The following is a 21710-nucleotide window of genomic DNA, read 5'->3' as shown; positions in this document are numbered from 1 at the left end:
GTGTGTGTGTGTGTATTTAAAGAGCGATTGCCACCAATACCAAAAGAAGATGCAAATAAGGTTCTGTAGAAGAACATTGCTCTTAGCTAGGGCTGGGCAATGTTCCGTCCCTAACTGGTTTGAAGTCCACATGCAGGAATAGACACTTTGCTGCTTCTCCCTTCCCACCTTATTTTTTCCTTCCTCCTTATATTTCAGACCTTGTGATATATCAGTATATTGCAATGTTTACCTGGTGATATATCACAGTGTTCAGTTCAGTTCGATTTATTGTGTTTTGCAAGCAGCCATTAAACAAATAAAAACAAGAATAACAAGAATACTGCTAATAGCGGTTTACATTTCTACTCCCCAACCATTACAGGGTAAATCATTTCCCATTCCCCCTTTTCAGTTTTATGACATGAATTTGTAAAGCCTCGGTAAGCAGTTTGGATGTTCTAAAGGTTATATACCTCTCTACGTCAGACAACAACAAAAAAGGACTTTGCAAGAGACGTCCTTCCCTTCTGCAATCTTAACAATGGGTGGATATAATTTGTTTCTAAGGTCATTATAAAAAGCTCATTCAAGGAGTACATGAGTTATGACACAGAATTGCAGCTGCAAACTCTGTCCTCCTTAGGAACTCCTTTGTGTCGGCCCATCCAATCTGCTAACGGAAGGTCATTTAGTCTTGCCTGTGTGAAAGCTGTGCTCATTTCAACATTTGGCAAATTACCAGATATCTTGGCAGGGGTGGATAACAATAGAATTTTAAAAAGCATACAATTTGTTTCACAGTGTTGAAAACCAGATATTGCCCATCCCTAGTTGGTAGGAAAACATGCCACTCCAGCTTTCTGCAAGGGCAATAGAGCATACAAATCCCCACAAAAATAGTTGGGAGTCGAGAGTCGTCTTCAAGGATCTTCTGGTCTTTGTGGATCTGTTGAAGCAGAGATATGTCCTGACTTGGACAGCAAAAACACATATCAAACGCCAGGAGACATTTGCTCTGTGAGTGCTACAGGAGGAGGCCTCTCTGCTGCAGCTGTGGGTGGAAGTGTATCTCCTGTCTGTCTCAAGAGGGAGTTCATGATGTCCACATAGACTGGCCGGAGTCAGGAAGTGATTGTACAAGTGGTGTAACCTCTCAGTGAATATAGCCATCCAGGCTACCATAGCAGAACAGAAATTGACCCTGTGTGCAACCTCTCACAATCAGAATATGATACTCGGTATCTCTAGATTCTGGTTGTGTGACAGCATTCCTGCCCCTTCTGTCCAAGGTGCTTGGAAGCTCCTTTTGACATTCTGGCTGGCCAATTTTTGGAAACAACTTGCAGAATTAAGAGGGCCTTGGTTTCACCACCACCACCACCACCACCACCACAAAAACCTTGTTATAATATTGAAATGCTTTTTTCAGATAGGAGGCCACCTTGCTTTAGAACCCTTGTATCTAGAAATTGGCAGGATTGCAGGCCCACCATGAAGCCTGGAACATCGAGCTCTGAAGCTTCCGAGGCAGAATATTGCTGTTGCTGTAGAGTTCTGAGAATCTGCTTTGTGTGTGGGTGGTGTTAGTATCTGGTCCTCTGTAGTTAAAGAAGCATTCAGTTGGTGTTTGTTTAATGCTTAAACCAAAGATGGTGTGAGTAAGCTTCCACCTGAGGTGAGGCAGGTAGATACCCAAAAGGAGGCACCAGTTATGGAATGCTTTCTCTGGAAAAGTTTGCCTTGCCACTGACACCCATTGCCTGATTTCAGGTAAAAGGACCTTTGAACAATGCCATCCCCAATCTTTTCCAATGTAATTTTAATCCTGCTTACTGTTCTTAGCTACTTCATGACTTTGTGGCTTACAGCTTATATGGATTTTACACTTCTTTTTTATAAGCGACCCTAGAATATAGTTGATGGGCAGTATAAAAGTAATTACAACAAATAGGAGCATCGTACTGCTTCTTGTCTCCTAGACAGTGTCTCTGTCGTCACATTCTGTTAAAATTGAATACCACCTTACCTGAATCTGTTCTAAAAATGGGACAAATTAAATTCAGGCAGGGTTTCGTTGGCTATGAAGCCAACATTGGTGAGGAGACGCCAGTTAATTTTCATAGGAGCAATAAGCATCCCGAACAAGATGGTTCTCTAAGATAGCATCAGCTTCCCTCCAAACCACCTTCGCATTATAGGAAACCACACCATCAGATTGCTTGGACAAGGATGTCCAGCGCTGGTATGATGGAGAAGAAGGCATTAGAATATGAAGCTCTTTACCGTTTGGGTTTCTTATGTTCAGACAAGCTGTTCAGCAGGGCAGGGAGTCTAACACAGAGGTAAAACATGTTGCATTAGCATCCAGATATAAATACTCATTTGATACCCAGTTGCACGGTAACTGTCCCTTAAGACTCATCAAAGCAAGAACCACAGCCACCAGTGCACAGCTTATCTTTGCAGGTCTCTCTCCTATCAGGTTTGCCTTAAGTTACTGTAAAAGCCAGGAATCACCTGGTTCAGCGCAATTCTTGCTGAGATTTCCATGTTAAGGAAATCCACGTTCGATACCCATACTTCAAGATTGGAACCCATAATAAATCATGCAAATAGAACGCTAGCAGGTTGACTTCACCTGTTATACGTTCTGCAGTGAGGCTACTCATGAGTTGTGTAAGCAGCCCCCCAGCCAGCATAGTCTTCCATCTGTTGCGAGTGAAAAACAGCTGCCAGCACAATAATCCAGTGCTGCCTCTGCAGTGTTAAGCTGGACATAAAGATGATAGATAGCATGGATAAAAATGTATTTACAGAAGACCGTGTAGGGACTTTGTTTACACAGGGACAGATAAGACATCTGAACTCGACAAGAATGTGAACTAATTAATTAGGAGACCCCAAGACTCTTCTATTTTAGGCTATTTATAGTTAATACATGTTGGCATTTTCCCATTTGTGTTTTAAGTTTCCTAAAACCTGAGTGCTAATAGATGAGCATCCTTGCTTAGGTGATTTACCTGGGGTGAAGGACTAAGGAGTATACTCATAAAGGGCTCAGAGCTCCACTTGCTGAATATTACAACAACAAAGGATTCTGCATGTGTTCAAGTGCATACTTGAAATCATGAGGGCCGGCAACTTTTCTTTTTAAAAAGGTAGGGTACAATTCTCCTATCTCCGCAAACGTGCCCAGGTGCCTACTTACCAGCTTAGCATAGCAGAGGTTCTTTTCTTACTCTTTACTGCAAGTAAAGCCTCTCTAGCTATTCTACTTGAAAATACAAACATAGAAGCCCAGTCAAGATGTAGGCAAGGAAAATGCCAACATCGTGGCAGAGCTCTTGCTTCTGCTTCTCAAAGCAACACAATCTCTCTGTGTCTGGTGATTTGCCCATTTGCTTGTGTGTAACTATACAGAGTCCATTGGTGTGTTGGAGAGGACTGGGCGTGGTTTATCTGCGAGGGGAGCACACAATAAGCAGAGCCACTGTCATGGATAATGCCCTTTGTGTAAACTGCTTTGAGCTGAAAGCATTATTGATGACAGTGGCTCTGCTTACAGGCCCTAGTGTAAGCAGAACACATGGTTTAATGTAGTCTGTGTGCACAGTGAGATGAAAAAAAGAGGCAGCCTTGACAATTAGATTTGGGAGGTCCCATATCACTGAAGTATTTGAGATCGTACATAACTTGCACGTTGCCTCTGCTTGCAGCTTTGTCTGGCATGTTGTGCTTCTCGAGAGCAAAACATGTTCATGGGACCAGTGGATCCACCTCCTGATGTCCCTGCCTGAGATGTTCATGTGGCCATGAGGCATCTCATAAATGGTCTGCACCATTCCCCTTGTGTGCAAAGCCACAGATGGCAGGGTCCTGCATGCAGTAGTTGGTGGAACAGCAGGAGTCGTGGGACAGCAAATGAAAGCTTGGACAGGTCACCATATATTTATTTTCACTCAGAAGTATTGGTGCCAGTGTGCTTGGTATAGGTGGGCATCTGCATTGGAGCAATTAGCACAGATCTTTGTGGGCAGTCCTTTAGTTCCCTGACACAGCAATGGATGGTGATTTATAATCCTCGAGGTCTTTTCCCCAAATTGATTATTTCTTTTCTTTTTGAGAGCAAACAAGTACCATCTGGTTGAAGGGGAGCAGAGGGTACCAGGGCTGAAGAGTGCATAAAGCATCGCTTTCTCTTTTGCAGTTCTTAGTGTGTTTAGCAATCCCCTGGGGAAGCCCTCTGTGAATTTCCTGACAATGGATCCCATTGGCTCTGAGCTGACTGATAGCCTTCCGAACCCTTTGAGGGGTTCCCGCCTGGACAACGCCCGTTCGTTCCTGTATTCACGCTCCAGCAGCCCCTCAGACTCTGACACCAGTGGATTCAGCTCTGGTTCTGACCATCTCTCAGACTTTCTTGTAAGTTGCTGGGGAGGTTGTATCCTTGCGGTGGGGAGGTTGTGGCAGGGCAGGTGGGTACTCTGAAATTCTAAATTGATTTGATGGCACTTCGGAGAACATGGTCTGGCTGCGGACTCCCCATCCAGTCGCTAGGAAATGGGAGAATACGCAAGCAGCTGCAGGTGGATTTAAGCTATTCTGCTTTCCCAAACTATAGCTTTTTACAAGCATCAGAGTCCTGCTTCAGATTGTATTCTTGGAGAAATAACCTGTGACTGCAAAACTGCTGGACCCTGATCTGCTCACAATTTAAATAAGCGTTGCACATTCCGCTGGGTCTACTGATCATTGATCTGTTGGTCTTGTGCAAGATACACCACAACACTTGCTTTCCTGCTCATTACAAAGTCGGAAGGGATATTTTTTTCTGCACTAAATTCGTTGGTTAGGGCAAAATAGCTTTAAGAAGGAATAGAGGATCTGAAAATTGGGCGGGGGGCAGGATGTACAGTTGTACCTTGGAAGTCAAACAGAATCTGTTCCGGAAGTCCATTCGACTTCCAAAAAAAGCAAAGCATGGCTTCTGATTGGCTTCAGGAAGCTCCTGCAGCCAATCAGAAGCCACATTGGACGTTCGGCTTCCCAAAAAACTGTTTGAAACACTCACTTCCAGGTTTTGATGGTTTGGGAGCCAATTTGTTCAGGAACTAAGGCGTTTGACAACCAAGGTACGACTGTATTCTGTAACTGCTGCAAAATAAACAGGTTGTGAAATGCAGCGCATCTTTGGATGGACTTCTGGTGATAGAACTCATCAAATCGCTTTTCATTAGGGAGCAGAGGAAAGACGAGGAAAGACATCATTTAGCGGGTTAGTAGGAGTACAGAGACTGAGCTGGATACAGAAGGTTATCCCTCCTGTTGACTTACCCTCCTCACAGGCTTCTGAGCTGTTGGTTACACACAGGCTTCTGAGCTGTTGGTTGTCACTGCCTTCAACTTGAAGCCTTTCCTGAAGCTAGAAACTTAACTTTAACTGTGCAGAGAGTTGTAGAATTCTGTGCTGAAGACTTTTTGGCCCCCTTATTGATTGTATGTAGTTGATAAAAGTATTTATAAGCCACCCTCTCACACAACATCAGGGCACTATACAGCCACACAGAAACCGTCAAAAGTAACATAAGAGAATCATCAAAATGACCACTTATGCAAGAAAATTTTAAATAACCACAGCTCTGTCCGACATAAAGAAGTCTCCAAGAGATGCATGGAAGTCCAAAGCAAGGATTGCCTCCCTAATCTCAGTGATCAGTCTGGGAGATCAGGGCTCAGAGGGCAGCCCTTAAGGTGACCTGGACCCAAGTTGTCCAGGGCTTTGTAAAACAGGTATACTAGCCTAATACCAAGCACTGTCACTTTTGCCATAGGTCTGAGAAGTAACATGGCAATAAGCTGTCAGTGTTAACATGAACGTTGTTTGCTTCATGTGCAGGGCCTTAGCCAGCCATATATGTAGCTCTGGAAGCTTGCATTTAATGAGCCTATTCTTGTTGCGTGTCGATACAAGCTGCATATAATTTAATGAATGTGGCAGCTGCCAAAATAGTTAATTATGCCTCCCATGGTAACGTAGATTTGGAATTCTTGCCCATTATTATTATTTATGATTAGCAGCATTTGCTTGTCACTTTATACAAAGAAGTCTTAGAGTGACTTCACTTAACAAGTTAAAATACAAGCGTGCAATATCAGCTAAAAGCCATATTTTCTAAAATCACATGATATTCATTTTGGCTCTGAAAGAAAGAATAGATGCATAGCAGTTTGGGTAAGGATGGGGAGAAAAAGCTTGGAAGGAAATAAATGTTGCAACCTTGCTTCTGGGTTTTTAAGTATCTTTTTTACTGTGCTTTGCACAGAAACTTCCCACACGACTAGAAGCATGCCGTAGACAAAAGCAGAAATTTTCTAGCATTCAACCCATTAGATTGCCTTAAATCGCACATTTGGCTCATCCATTAGGGTCATTTAGTACTTTCCTTGTGGATAATCTTCTGGTAATCTAATACTTTACCTTGAAGATTCAAACAGACTCCCCCACCTGCCTTTCAAGACATTCCTTACACTTTCATTATATTAAGCTGAGAAAATATATGAGGAGTCCATGATGTTCTATCACCTTTGGTACACGGTAAAGCCTGAAAAAAGGGACGCGGGTAGCGCTGTGGGTTAAACCACAGAGCCTAGGATTTGCTGACCAGAAGGTCGGCAGTTCGAATCCCTGCGACGGGGTGAGCTCCAGTTGCTCGGTCCCAGCTCCTGCCAACCTAGCAGTTTGAAAGCACGTCAAAGTGCAAGTAGATCGCTCCAGTGGGAAGGTAAACGGCGTTTCCGTGCACTGCTCTGGTTCGCCAGAAGCAGCTTAGTCATGCTGGCCACATGGCCCAGAAGCTGTACACTGGCTCCCTCGGCCAATAAAGCGAGATGAGCGCTGCAACCCCAGAGTCGGTCACAACTGGACCTAATGGTCGGGGGTACCTTTACCTTTACCCTTTCAAAGCCTGAAAAAGATACTGTGTCCTTTCATAGTTTGAAATGGTTCCACCACCACCACCCCTTGCTTTTGTTAAGTATCCTGAATTCATAATTGTAGCTTTCCTACCATTGGCTAAGGTGGGATCATAGAGAGAGATGAGAGATCTTAGGATGCTTTAGATTAACCGCTGCATTGAAATTATACATACTTGGCTCCTTCAAACTGTGTTTCTTAACACGTTTCTCTTGCAGTCGAATCTCCGGATCTCCCCACCGATGTCATTCCTGCCTCTTGGTGGCATTCCCAGGGATTCCTTAAGTGGAGCAGGATCCCACCTGGATCAAGATCAAGCTACTCTTGCTTCAGTCACTTCCACCCCAACCAGCATCCCCAAGCAGTGGTCTGGAGCATCTACCTGGCCTTCCTGGGGCATCCAAGACTCCGTGGACGACCCGTTCAGTATCGAAAGGGAAGCCAGGCTTCACAAGCAGGCAGCGGGTGAGTCAGAGAGTTGGGTGCAAGATCTCCCCTTGCATGGGGAGATTGGCACGGGGGAGAGTTGGGTGCAAGATGAATGCTGAGCTCTTAGACGAAGCTTCTCTCTCTTTTGGTTCTTGTCTTCAGCTGTGAACGAGGCAACCTGCACATGGAGTGGGCAGCTTCCGCCCCGAAACTACAAGAATCCAATCTACTCCTGCAAGGTGTTCTTAGGAGGAGTCCCCTGGGATATCACAGAAGGCAAGTAACTGCTAAGGCAGGTTGTGGAGTGAAGGGTCTGGCCTTCTCTAGCTCTTTTCCCCACCCCACTTCATTAAGGTGTGGTTATAACTGTTGAATTAACTGAATTAACAACAGTTAACAGTTGTTAATTCAGTTGTTGTTGTTAATTCAGTTTATATACTGCCCTCTATCAGAAGATTTCAGGGGGGTGTACAACATTAAAAACACTGCAGAACATCAATGATAAAAAATATTGAAAAACGTAACGACAGATAGACAAATACAGTGGTACCTCTGGATGCGAACGGGATCCGTTCCGGAGCCCCGTTTGCATCCAGAAGGGAACGCAACCCACGTCTGCGCGGGTCGTGATTCGCCGCTTCTGTGCATGCACGTGACGTCATTTTGACCGATTGTGCGAACGGCGAAACCCGGAAGTAACACACTCTGTTACTTCCGGGTCATCGCAGCGCACAACCCGAAAATACTTATCCCGAAGCTACTTCAACGCGAGGTATGACTGTAGTAAAATAATAATTATAATAACAAAATAATAATTACACTTCCCCACACTTTCACAGACCATAGGTTATTTAATAGCCACAGGCCTCGAAAAAGGAATTTTTTGCCTAGTATCTAAAGACATGCACTGATGGCACCAGGCAAGCCTTTCTGAGGAGAGCGTTCCACAATCCTTGAGCAACCACAGAAAAGACCCATTGTCTTGTTTCCACCCTCTGAACCTTTCTGTGGAATGGGGGGGGGAGGACACAGAAGAGTCTCGGACGACAAGCACATGCGTTTAGTTCATGTTGCTGAACTAAAACTTGCATCCGCAGCGGCCATCATAGCCAATGGTCAGGGATGATGGGAGTCGCAGATAGCAAAGTCTGGAGAGAGACGGGTTTCCCATTCCTGGTCTGAAGGTGGTTGTTAATGTTTCAGAGCAAGATTAAGGGGTTTCCACAGTCTGTCCTCAGAACAGCTCATCCTGACTTGATCTACCTCTTATTCAAGGGCACCAGGGCATGTGACTCCCCCAGGTTGTGTTGGAAACTCGAACAGTTGACCCCGGCCAGCATAAGCACTGGCCAGGGATGAAGGGATTTTTAGTGCATCAACATCAGGCTCCCCATACAGAATCTACAGCCTCAAGGGATGTGGCCTATGCAGCTCAACTGCTCTTGGAGCTAGTTGATTGACAATGCTAGCTAGCACAGCTGCCTCTGTTATCAATTGTTTGCTCAGCCTAGCTATTCTTAAAGTTAGTGTGCTTTCAGTATAAAGCATTGTGTTGCTTATCTGAAAACCTGGAGATAGCTCAGTGGTGCAAGAGAGCCCCATGTTGGGCAAAAGATTCCTGCACTGCAGGATATTGGACTAGGTGACCTCAGTGTCCCTTCCAACTATACAATTCTATGGTTATTTAATTTAGAAGCTACTTTGGAGGGGGGGCAAAGCTACCCCCCCCCCCCCCGCCCAGGAGCATACAAAAAAATACCAAAAATAATGCAGCATTTAGAAACGTCAGCATGAAAATTGCTGCAAAGCAGAACAAAGCACAGAAAACACACACACACACACACACACACACACACACCAAAAAGCACCACATGAATTCCAGAAGCAGTTCACCAATTACACGAGACACCCCATAGTGCAGTACTAAGCCTCTTCGCTTTGCACACAGCAGGTCCCACACTCAATCCCTGGCATTGCTATCTACCATTATTTGGCACCGAAAAGACTTTTGTGAGAGAGCTAGTGCCAGTTAAAGTAGGCCATACGAGCCAGCTTCATGCATTGAAGTATATTCTTATATTCGTCTTCCTTGGTCTGTGGCCTAGAACAGAGGCATAGTGTGCTGTTTATGCTCTGAGCATGAGATGGTGAATTGTGGTGAATAGAACATTGGACTTGGCTTGGTGACAGCCAGATTTAAGCCTCTGCTGGACAAGAAGCTTGCTGAGCAAACTCAGACCAGTCAGTCACAGATAATATCAAGTAAATTCCTCTCTCTGTGGCTTCCCCAGGCTGCTTTACAAGGGAAGTCAAGATAAAGATAGGTTCCCGTGGAGTGTGTGGGCTCTGCAAATAATTAAGACACTGACAGTGGAGTCCCCCACGTAATTGCTATTATGTGTTTCACAGAATGCCACTTAAAATATCAGAGCTGCTGTACTGAATTGCACAAAAATGGGAATGATTCAAGTGTCATTATATGAGAAGGCAGAAAATGCATATCAGGAGTAGTGAATAGAATTTGGGTTGGCTATGGATAATAGAAGTGCAAATCACAGTTTGCCAAAATCCATTGAGTGGCCAAACGACTGACCCGACCAACTCGTACATTACTAGTGCAATGGAGTTTTTCAGCTTTCACATTCCAAAAATGAGGGGGTGCTAAAAAGTTGTAACACAGCTTGGGATTTCAAAAGAGATTTTGGTAAAATTAATATAATTTAGTTTTAATTGGCAAGTTAAATGTGTATAAAATAGCATACAAATCAATTACCTGCGGTTATGTTGTAGATCACCATCATTAGTTATTATTTGGCGTTAACTGACATTTTCAGAAGATAAAATTTATACGTCTTTGGTACTCTGAAAGCAGTTCATTTGCTTCTTCGTCCAACGTCAACTTACCAAGCTAAATGTTGTCCAGTCACAAAAATATCAGATTTGAATTCCTTACATCCCAAAACATATTTTTAAGACCCCTCACTGGAGAAATTTGCAAAAATTAAGTTCCACCCCCTAAAGTGACACTCCTACCAGTGGTGCAAGTTGATAATTGTCCTCCGTTGAGGTTCTGTGCTGGCCAGGAAACTTTCCCCTGTGCTTGTCACTCCTATGTGTCTGTTAAAGGTATGACTCTGGGGTTGCGGCGCTCATCTCACTTTACTGGCCGAGGGAGCCGACGTACAGCTTCCGGGTCATGTGGCAAACCAGAGCAATTCACGGAAACGCCGTTTACCTTCCCGCCAGAGCAGTACCTATTTATCTACAGTGGAACTTCAGGTTGTGGACGTAATCCGTGATGTCTGCAACCCGCAGCTTTCATAACCAGCTCTGCGCATGCACGTGATGCGATTTGGCGCATGTGCGAGCAGCGAAACTCGGAAGTAACCCTTTCCGGTACTTCCAGGTTTTTCGCGGTCCACAGCCTGAAAACACATAACCCGAAGCATTTGTAACCCAAGGTACCATTGTACTTGCACTTTGACGTTCTTTCGAACTGCTAGGTTGGCAGGAGCAGGGACCAAGCAACGGGAGCTCACCCTGCTGCGGGGATTCGAACCGCCAACCTTCTGATTGGCAAGCCCTAGTCTCTGGTTTAGACCACAGCACCACCCGCATCTATTAGCCAACCATTATTGATGCAATGTTTGATGGAACCATGGGGAAGTTTTATTGAATTACATTGCTGTATGTTTGTATTTTACTGGGTTTTTTTTAAAAAAAATGCACAAAGCATAACTCCATGCACGGGAGTTGGGGTTTTCTCTCTCTCTTACCCCTCGAAACTAAATTTCTCATTTGTGCAGCGGGTCTGATCAGCACTTTCCGTGTGTTTGGCTCGCTGAGAGTGGAGTGGCCTGGTAAGGATAGCAAGCACCCCCGCTACCCTCCCAAAGGTAATATGCCTAAAGGTAATACAGACATGGTAGGAACCTTTTTATCCATGCTACCTATAGAGAGCACTGAGGGCTGCTGGGCTGGCATGGCTGCATGGTGGTGTCTGGACAGGTAGAGCACCATAGGATTACAGGCCTCACTCGGGCGCACAGGTTCTTTCCGTTAATGTAATCTGCCAGCTCTTTCGGGGTGCGGGGCTGCACACAGCGGTGTTCACACGGTGGCAGTCACACAGGGAAAAGAAAAGAGCTTTGTGTTTATTTGTGCTGAGGAAGCCGTAGCTGTCGTCTCCATTCTCCCCAGTCAGTTGTATTAAGGCTTGAATTTCTGCTGAGCCAAGCAGAAAACCTTGCTTTGCCATTAAGGCATTTGGGGAAGTGACTTGTCTTCTGTTGTTCAAGATGCATCAGCCCTAATGTTCAGTCTTGAGAAACCTGGAGTACTTCCATGCTAGGTTTTTGTTTTTTCCCTTCCCCCCTCTCCAATTTTGGCACCGTTCCTCACTCATTGGGAGGTTCAGATGCATTCCCTTTGGTTCCTTCCAGATGTTGTGGGTTACAACTCTCATCAGCTTAGCCAGGATGACCCATAGGGATGCCCAGTAGTTCGGGATGACGTATAGGACATCTAGCAGGTCCCAAGAGGGGTGATGGTGGCTGTACTTAGAAGGAAGTGGGTGCTGTTAGGGCAGAGGGAGCTGCCTTTAGTTTGGACAGAGCTATGGCTACTACCGCTCAGCTCATGCACACATTAATTGGGTGTGTGCACATGCACACCAGTGTAGCCCATACACCTCTGTTGATTTAAAGTACACAATTATGTGCTGACTCTCTCCAATGCTAGTGTGTGCACACTCCTTTCTGGCCGGGGGCGGGGAATCTCCTGCTTGGAATAGCAAGCCCTCTTTTCTGGGAAAAGTACATTGATAAGTATATTCTGTTCTCTCCCCCCAACTGCCTGCCATGGGAAGTCGGACATACCAGTGGTTTCCCCAGCATAGCCATCCCACCCTGGCTATCCCACCCACAGGGACTGTATTCTGCTGTTAGCTCAGAACAGGGTCTAGAAATAGCACTGTGTTAGCAAAACGAAAAAGCTCACTTCTTATGGTTTGCAAGCACCCTGGATTGCTTGGCACTGCAGTCTTTGTGCACCATTTGAGTACTTAATGGGGAGAAAATTGTGTCTCTGGCAAATGCGACGGTCTGGAGTAGAGGATTTCAATCTCTGCTGTGCCTAAGAATTGCTCAGTTGACCCAACTCTTCCATCTTCCATTAATGGAAGCGGTGAAAAGGAATGAGATTCTGTACATTGCAAGAAGATAGCATAATATCATTATTTCCCCCCATCTCTATGCAGTGGTGGAAATAACTTGCTATGTATTTGTGAAAGTGGTATATAGACAAAAGGTTGTCATTCTCTGATCCTGCACTTTCCAAAGCATTGAGAAGAGGGCTCATGAGCCACTGATGTAAATGGAGCCTCGATGTTCAGAGGCAGCCTGCCTGATGAACCAGCAGGCAGGCGGGAGAGTGGCATTGCTCTTGAGCATCCCCAAAACATCAAACTGGTCGCTGTTGAACTAAGCCGGGTCATTGAGTACAACTGGGCAATTCTTAACACAAACTGCACTGCAAAAATACTCCCGAGGGAAGAAAGGAACATGCTTGCACCCTGCGTTCTAAGTAAATTTCTTGTCTTCCACCCAAGGCTATGCATATCTGGTGTTTGAATCAGAGAAATCTGTGCGTGCTCTGCTCCAGAACTGCTCCCGTGATGTGCTGAGTCCCAGTGGCCTGAGCGAGTACTATTTCAAGATGTCCAGCCGCAGGATGCGCTGCAAAGAGGTGAGAGGATGTGCCGCTGTGCAGTCCAAACAAAGCACCCAGGTGGGTGGCTATAACATCGTATTGCTTTATTTAGGAGCCATGTGTTGCCTTTGAAGCGCTGGCAGCGGCCTCTCTTTCTCCAGGGTGACTTCTGCATAGGCAGCTACCCTCAGTGATGGGTGGAATTGCTCCCAGTTTGCACAAAGGCTGATTGTGCCATATGTTGCATAGTTGTTGACTCCAAACACATGCAGCTTTTAGCTAGACAGGAAGAGAGATAGGGATAGAGAGTGGTGCATTTGGAAAAGTGCTGGTTCTGAAGGTCTCTAAGCACATGGTTTGTGTTGCCAGTGGATCAGAGGATGGGTAATGTGTTGTGGAGTGTGAAAGATGCTGGAAGAGGTTGCTTGTGACTCTGCGTTGACAGAATTGGCAGCAAGGCTCCTCATTGATCTTCTCCAGTAAGAGGTCTTTGTTGCTGAAGGATGGCTGCAGTAAAACCATGAAGAATGCATCCCGTTGCTGGTTGGCTTCTGCTTTCCTGCCATGTGACATTGCCAGTGGTGTGTGTGTATTCAGCATGTATTGTATAGTATCATCTTGAAGATAGCTTCTTTAAATATTGTTTCTGGTGCCTGTGGTTGCAGAGAGATGGCTGGATATGTCCTGGCAACCAGCCACAAAAGATACAAATATTTTTTATTTAGAAGACATCTGAAGGTAGCCCTATATAGGGAAGTTTTTTTTAATGTTTGATGTCTCACTGTGTTTTATATTTTGTTGGAAGCCACCCAGAGTGGCTGGGGTAGCCCAGTCAGATGAGCGGGTTGCAAATAATAAAATTATTATCTACTGCAAACAAACCAGCAGGATGCTCAGTCACCCTTCTGTGTTTTATTTGCGTGTCCCAAATTAAGGGCGAGGTTGTGTTCTGCTAAGCAAACCATCCCTAAGATACTAGCACCACACATCTATAACAAGTTACCTCTGTCCCTAGTTGAATTCAAGTGGGATGCACAATTTAGATGGCGTGACCCTTGTGAGATTGGTTTGGGCAGTGCACAAAGGATTAGGGCTATGACTACATCTTGTGTTGCTGCTTCAGTCACATATCTTGGCTCTACTATACTCTGGGCAAGTGTTGCATAAATGTACTGCTTGCAAAGTATTGTTTCCATGGTGCAAGCATATGTTATCACTGGGTCATGCCAACCCTGCTGTTCACAGGGAATGCATAATAAATGCAGTCTGTAAGGCAGAATATGCTTTTAACTGCATAGAGGAACTGAACAGAAAGGAGATGACAGCCCCCTTGTTAACAGGACACAAATTTGGTTGAAATAGAGTAGTGAACCAGAGTGTACCAGAATTGGAATAAAAGAACTATTCTTTAGCCATCTCCTGGCTTCCATGGAATCATCAAATAGTAGAGTTGGAAGGGACCCCAGTGGTCATCTAGTCCAACCTCCTGCAATGCAGGAATCTTGGCTAAAGCATCCATGACCGATTGTATCCAACCTCTGCTTAAAAACCTCCAGTGAAGGAGAGTCCACAGCCTCCCAAACGAGACCATTCCCATGTTGAACAGCTCCTACTGCCATCCTCTGCTCATGTTCCAGCTTGTCGACATCCTTCTTAAATTGTGGTGCCCAGAACTAGGCATTATGCCTTCCGCAATGTGGGTTTTGACTACAATTCCCATCAGCTTAGTTTGTGTCTCTTAACAGCTCAGATCCCAACAGGACACCTTTAACCCAAAGGCCTGTTGTACAAAAGTCAGATAGTCTGAATGTAAGAGCAGCCATCTGTGTGTTGACTCAGCGGTTTGGAAGGTTACAATGGTTGAAGTGCACTTGGCATAAGGGCATGGGAAGACCATTTAAGGTGCACTTAGAAATAAGTTAGTTGGTTTTTCAAAGGGGGGGCATACGTGGCTTGTGGACTCGACTCGAACACAGTTTACTCTTGGGTGACTTCAGGTACAAGTGATCCCATGGGTCCTGGCAGACAGCAACTTTGTGCGCAGCCCCACCCAGAGGCTTGACCCTGGCAAAACAGTCTTCGTGGGAGCTCTTCATGGGATGCTGAATGCCGAAGCTTTAGCAGGGATCCTCAATGACCTGTTTGCTGGCGTTGTGTATGCAGGTATCGACACAGACAAGCACAAGTACCCTATTGGTAAGTGAGGCTAATCAATGACTATTCATTCATATTCTGTTCGTTTCTGGGCCTTTTGGCGGTACCCTACCATGGCCAAAAATAGGTACAGATTGTCCCTTGTAAATGAAAAGGATGTTGAATGGCGAAGTTGAAGACCCTGGATACAGAGGCAATTTTAGGGCAATGCAAGTGGTGCGGTCGCACCAGATGCGCAGCTGAAAAGGGTGCCTTCTCAGTGCTTGTCCACTTTGGGAAAGAAAGAGGCATGAGGGCTCTGGCAGAGTTCTAGAGTCCTCCTACCTCCTTCCCAAAGCTGGGCAAGCACTTATCAGGCTTTGGGACCGAGGTGGGAGGACTTTGGGACCCTGCCAGTGTCTCACGCCTCCTTCCCCAAGCCTGGCTTAAGCCAGTGCCATGAGGGTTGTGGGAAGGGTGTCAAATGGCCTTGCACAGGGTGACATATTACTGCTGGATAGCATGACTGGGGAAAAGGTTGGTGGTCACTTTGAGTTGTATTCCACGTAGTGCTAAGTTAAAGACACTTGGTGGTTCCCTTGTTCCACTGGCAGTATTTTGTGGCTTCGGGATGGTGTTCTGCAAGACAATGCATGAGAAGGTTGTTGTTAAGTTTGTTTCCCAGCAGATTGCACATTCTGCAAGGCAATGAGTTTCTGCTAGTGCAGCTGCTGCATGTGATTCCTCTGTTGTGCAGCGTTAAAACTCAGCCACCCGCTAGTGCTAGTGGACAGAGAATGCTGGATAACAGCCCTTTAAACTGAACTATTTCCCTCTGGGTAGGCTGTTCCGGCAAGTCTTTGTAACTTTTGATCTCTGCCTCAGGTTATCAGGATGGTGACGGTATAAACCAGGGGTGGCTAACTTTTGCCCTTCCAGATGTTGTTTGACTTGATGGCTCTCATCATCCCTGGCAATTGGCCATGCTGGCTGGTTCTGGTGGGAGCTGAAATCTTAACAATAACTGGAGAGTCACAGGTTAGCTTCCCTTGCTATAAATCTATACAGCATTATTTTGGCTTTTAACTTGAAAGGCTTTGAACCGTCCATTCAGCACTAGAAGTCTCTTGAGTATAGTTCATCAAGATGAATAGGCAGCAGGCTGCTACTGGAAATAGATAAATCTGACTATTTCGGGCCAGTGTCACTTTCTCATGTGTTTACCCATAGTTTCATTCTTTTTCCACATTAATCTGCACTGTTGAGGAAGTCTAAATCACTTAAAAAAGAGTAATGTAGCACTTAAGAGCTAGGACTTGGAAGACTCTGGTTCAAATCTCCGCTTGGTTGTGAGAATAAAGTGGAGAGGCGGGTCGCCTTGCTGCTGTCGTGTGAAATCTGTTGGTGGCTAGGTTCCAATCTACACATTAGTCTGTGGGTTGCAGATCAGGACGTTCCGTATAGGAATTTGCAAAGATTGAATTCCTCAAGCATCCCTCCCCTCCATTAACCTCTGAACCCCCTCTCCCTTCCTGCTGTGGTAGACCTTGGCAAGCAAGTCACGTTCGTGCTGACTCATAAGTCTTGCATTACTATGCTGGTAGATACGTATCAGGATCTTTCCTTGGAGCTGCGCACTGCACTAATGGGCTGGGTTTTGTTTCAGGATCTGGCCGTGTCACCTTCAACAACCAGCGCAGCTATCTGAAAGCTGTGAGTGCTGCATTTGTGGAGATCAAAACAACCAAGTTTACAAAAAAGGTGAGAGGCACGAAAGGAAAAGACAAGCTGCTGTGTTGTGCTTATCGGCAAGGATCCCTAAAGTGGGTGCTGTTGCATAGTCCCTAGAAATGGAACAGAGATTCTAGCTAGTAGGACTTCTTCCTCTAAATACTGATTTCAGTAAGTAAGCAGGGAGCTGGGGGGGGAAATAGCAGATATAAGGCACGAGGAGTTGGGCCACTGGTTCACCTATCTCAGTACTGTCTCTTCCTGGCAGAGATCTTCTTCCAGCATTGCAGAGGAGGTTGGATATTCCAGGAATCTTAGCATCATCAAGCTTATTATATGCTGGTTTTCCAAAGTGTGCTCTTAAATAGCTCGTGGGAACAGTAAACAGATCAATATATAGGTGCATCAGAAACAGTCATAAATACATCAAATATATTTCATAATATATTTATATCCACACTAGCAAGCTTGTAAAGGCATTTATTTCAAGAAATTACTTATCATCCCTTTCATAATTTAGGATTGCAGAGAATAGCTGTGTTAAGAAAGCTAAGCTTCAAAACATTACCCTTAGCTCCTGATTAAAATCTTACCAAAGCAGCCGCGTTGTAATAAGGCCTCAAAAAAGGATGCATTAACCTCAAGTAAGCACAGCCGGTTCTTCATATAACAGGCACCAAAAAGAGCAGTTTTTCTCCTTCCGGAGCAGCCTTTGTACATGGAGTCTGTGGCAGGCCCTCCCCAAGCCTGCAGAAAACCCTGTTTGAGCAAAGAAATGGTGGGAGTAGAAGAGGCAAGGGCTGTGGCGCAGTGGTAGAGCATCTGCCTTGCGTGCAGATGGTCTGAGGTTCAATCCCCCACGGGAGGGAACCTGGAGAGCTGCTGCCAGTCATTGTAGGCAATTGCAATCTTGATGGACCATGTGTCTGACTCCGGCAGCTTTCTGTGTTCCAAGTAGGCTGGGAAAGGGCGATCTTTTTCTCCTTACGCAGTTACTAAAACAAGTCTGCCAGTCAGTCTCCAAACTGGCTTTAGTTCCTCAGAAGCCACTATGACGAATGTGTATAAACAAACTATTCACTCTTATGCAGGGCTGGGGTGGGATGCATATTATGGGAGGCTGCACCTAGTTGATTTTCATGTTCCGTGCAGAGACCACCACCCCTGTGGTCCTCTTCTGGGGAAAGGGGCAGACTTCTCCAGTGGATGAAGTGAAAGCAAAGCATAGGCAAACTCAGCCCTCCAGATGTTTTGGGACTACAACTCCCATCATCCCTAGCTAACAGGACCAGTGGTCAGGGATGATGGGAGTTGTAGTCCCAAAACATCTGGAGGGCTGAGTTTGCCTATGCCTGCTTTAGCCAGATGACTCTGATAGTAGCATTGGTCTTCTTCAGCATCAAGCCCTTGCAGCTGTTTTCATAGGAGACTCAGAACTCTTTCAGCCTTTGCTCCTGCTTGTTTCCTCTGAAGTGCATGCCCCCGTTTCTTCTTTCCCCCTCTCACCATTAAGATTGCACTGTGAACTCCAGCTGTGCTGCTTCGTCCCCTGGGCTCCTTCCCTCTGGCCCAGTCTGTTATCTGGCTTTAATTTCCTTTCCTAACCTCCGGGGCAGGTTCAGATTGATCCATACCTGGAAGATGCCATGTGTCAGATCTGCAGGTCTCAACCAGGTCCCTTCTTCTGCAGAGACCAGGTAAGGCTCTTGGGTTTTTCCTCCGTCCACCTAAGACCTGGTTGAAGGGGCAGTGTTTCCTACCCCACCCACTCTCCTGTAGTGCACAGAACAAAGTTATTGAGGGCTCCTTCCCCTTTGCCCCCTTTTAAAATGTTTGCCCATTTTCACCATCTTTGGAGTGAGTGGAAGCTGCTCTGTTGTACAGGTGAAGCAGCTGTCGTTGGTGTCCTGTGTTCTGTTTAATTAGCGGGGAGAAGGGCTGTAGCTCAGTGGTAGCATGCATTGCATGCCAAAGGTCTCTAGTTGGACCCCTGGCATCTCCAGATAGGACTGGGGAAGAGTCCCTCTCATAAACCCTGGAGAACTACTGTAAGTCATTGTAAACAGTACTGAACTAGAAAGACGAATCGTCCCAACGCTGTATAAGGCAACCTCAGATATTCCAAAGGACAACAACCAACGTAGATGAGAATAGTCTCCACTTGCCCAAGAGCAGCCTCTTTTTAACTTCTTGGCAGGCTTTTCATGGATGAAGAGCTGGATGTCTTGCTAGTTCCCAGCCCAAACCTTTTGTTTTGTGATGGTAGGAGGCAAGCTTTTGGCATACATGTCTAGCAGGTGTGGGGAACGTCTGGCCCTCCAGGTGTTGACATGCAACTCCCATCATCTCTGACCATTGGCCCATGCTTGATGGGGCTCTTGGGAGTTGTTGGCATCCGTCTGTCTCAAGAGACAATGGAGTGCACCTCCAGGGGTGAAGTCAGACCGCTGCATAAGCAGCACCAAAGTGACCTCCCCGGGCGCAAGCCTGGGCAATGTTCTGCAGGTCATCTGGGCAGCCCAGGACAAGGCTGCCTGATACGATCCAAAGAAAAGCAGAGCAATGCATTTGGCACCAGCTTTGCTGCAGCAGTTGCCAGGAGGCAGCATTCAAGGCGCCATCCAACCACCTTAGAAGTTCCACTCTGGATATGAGTATGGTTTACTCCTTTGCCTTTTCTTCTCCCGCAAGGCAGCAGAGGTTTAGGATCAGAGTTATCCTTCTCCTAGATAGGCTTGGAAAGGTAGCCTATCTATAATCCAGGATATTTAGGCGTCTTAACCATTCTGTTGTTGTGCTATAGAGATCCTGGCAGTGGGCAGCTCCCATGTCAGAACTTCCTTTTGGCAAAACGCCTTCCTAGTATCTGTCCACACATTTAGGAGATTTTTGAATGTGCTCTAATTATCTGATAGCTCTTGATAAATTGCATTCCAGAATAATAAGGTAACCTTGTTGGCATTCCAGCCAGAAATTGAAATAAGTTCCTTTTATATCCCTGGGGTGTGTGGGGATGTTTAAGCAAAATTCTATAATCTTACGATTAAAACCACCACCCCCTGTTCCTGCTGCATGTCAGAGCATCTCATGGAGCCAGGCTGATGCTTCTTGATCCCTCTCTCTCTCTTCCCACCCATCCACCCCTCTGCATAGGTCTGCTTCAAGTACTTCTGTCGCACCTGCTGGCACTGGAAACATTCCATTGAGATGTTGCATCACCACCGCCCACTGATGCGCAACCAGAAGAACAGAGACTCCAGCTAGAGCAGAGGTGGGGGCACCAGGAGCCACTGCAGTCGCTGCAGGAGGAAGGTCTCCTGTTCACCCGCCACCGGAAGAGAGCCCGGAGATGTTTGCCGGTGCCACACCCAGGCTTGGGGTGCCCGTCGGAAGGACTAACGGGGAATCTTGCCTTCACGTTTGCACTTGCTGGTCTTTATTTGTTTCTGCACTAATGCACAGTGAATTTTTTTTTGTCGAGGGTTTGTTTGGGGATTTTTTCAGAGGGGAGGGCCCCTCAAATGATTCTGCAGTTCCCAGACTTTGGTTCCTTGTTGCTGCTGAGAAGCGCCAAGGACCATGTGTTGAGAAGGTGTTTAATGCAGATGCCTTCGCCTCGGTTTCTTATTTATCAAGGGCCCTTTTTTATCTTCCTTGCAATACTGATGGTAATAATGCAGGTCTCATTGGCTCAGTTTTTTTGCAGTTGCCATACAGTGCCTTTCCATTCATTTAACCCCCCCATCTGAACGGAATACACAGATTGTTCAGCTGGAGTTTTTTACTGTAACAACAAGGAGACTTTGTTCTTCACTTAAACCAAATCATATTTCATATTTTATGCTCCAGGATTTTTACCAGTTCCTTTTTACACTCTTGAAATGGTTTTTAAGTCGTTTGAGACGAGATTTTTTTTCTTTCCTGGCAGCTTTTAACATCATTGCAACTTGTGTCTGGGAGCTGTTCAAGTTTAAAAAAAAAAATGAAGTTTACCAGTTGTGAATAGCAGTATTTGCAACCCAGAAGGATAGGATTTTTGGATTTTGAAACTGGACCGGATAAACGGAACTTCGAGCTGCTGTATATAGTTCGTTGCACTTTAAGTTGCACTAAGGGGGCTTGATAAAGGTTTTTAATCACAAAGTTCCAAGACTTCAATTTTCTTTTTATAACTGAGCTGGTTTAAAGGGCTGTGCTTTAGTGGGAGCCCTTTTGTGTTCTCAAGAAACAAGAGGGTACCCTTAAGGAATGTAGTCAAGCCAGCAGCACAGCCCATAGATCGTGCTGGGAGTTGAAGTTTTGATTTTGTTTTATTATTTCCCCTCTTTTGGAAGCTGTGTGCCAAAGAACCAGTGTCCTAAGTTCTCCCTTCTTCCTGCTGAGCTGATGTTGCATATTCCAGCTGCTCTTTGTGGGGTTTTGTGAAGCAGTATGTGAAGTCTCTACCTCATTGTAGTATATGCAGGCAAGACTGCACTCTCCTACAGATGCGTGGAGTAAGCTGTGATGTTCTTGGCACATAATAAACACGTTGCAGCAAATCCTCAGGTGCCCTTTTTTCCTTTGAGGGTGTGTGTGTGAGAGAGAATGTGTGTGTCTTGGAAGCTTCCAAACAGGCTTTTTAACAAAACAAGCCACTTTTTTTCTTTTTCTTTTTCGTGTTTTTGATACAGAGAAACATGACATTGATAGAGGGAGGGACACTTGTTCTCCAGCCCAGCTTGAGGGTTTCCCACAGACTTCTGGCTGGTCA

General features: G+C 45.6%; 1 protein-coding gene across 18 annotated transcripts in view; it reads left to right on the top strand.

Moving 5' to 3' along the window:
- Positions 1-21498, top strand: part of CPEB1 (cytoplasmic polyadenylation element binding protein 1) — a 49683-nt gene extending 28185 nt beyond the window's left edge. For 9 of the 18 annotated variants that reach the window (XM_083586649.1, XM_083586652.1, XM_083586635.1 and 6 more), the window contains 9 exons: positions 4190-4404; positions 7174-7420; positions 7547-7660; positions 11191-11295; positions 12993-13129; positions 15091-15289; positions 16893-16987; positions 18574-18654; positions 20111-21498. In XM_083586649.1, coding sequence (XP_083442775.1) covers positions 4190-4404; positions 7174-7420; positions 7547-7660; positions 11191-11295; positions 12993-13129; positions 15091-15289; positions 16893-16987; positions 18574-18654; positions 20111-20221 — 1304 coding nt within the window. In that variant the 3' untranslated portion in view covers positions 20222-21498. The remainder of the gene's footprint in view (positions 1-4189; positions 4405-7173; positions 7421-7546; positions 7661-11190; positions 11296-12992; positions 13130-15090; positions 15290-16892; positions 16988-18573; positions 18655-20110) is intronic. The other 9 variants (XM_083586637.1, XM_083586646.1, XM_083586647.1 and 6 more) reach the window with 2 other exon arrangements.
- Positions 21499-21710: the final 212 nt, after the last annotated feature.

This window comes from Podarcis filfolensis, assembly GCF_964270895.1.
Source record: "Podarcis filfolensis genome assembly, chromosome: 14".
Classification (NCBI taxonomy): domain Eukaryota; kingdom Metazoa; phylum Chordata; class Lepidosauria; order Squamata; family Lacertidae; genus Podarcis; species Podarcis filfolensis.
Note: the sequence above shows the minus strand (reverse complement) of the source record. Positions and strands in the feature narration are given on the sequence as shown.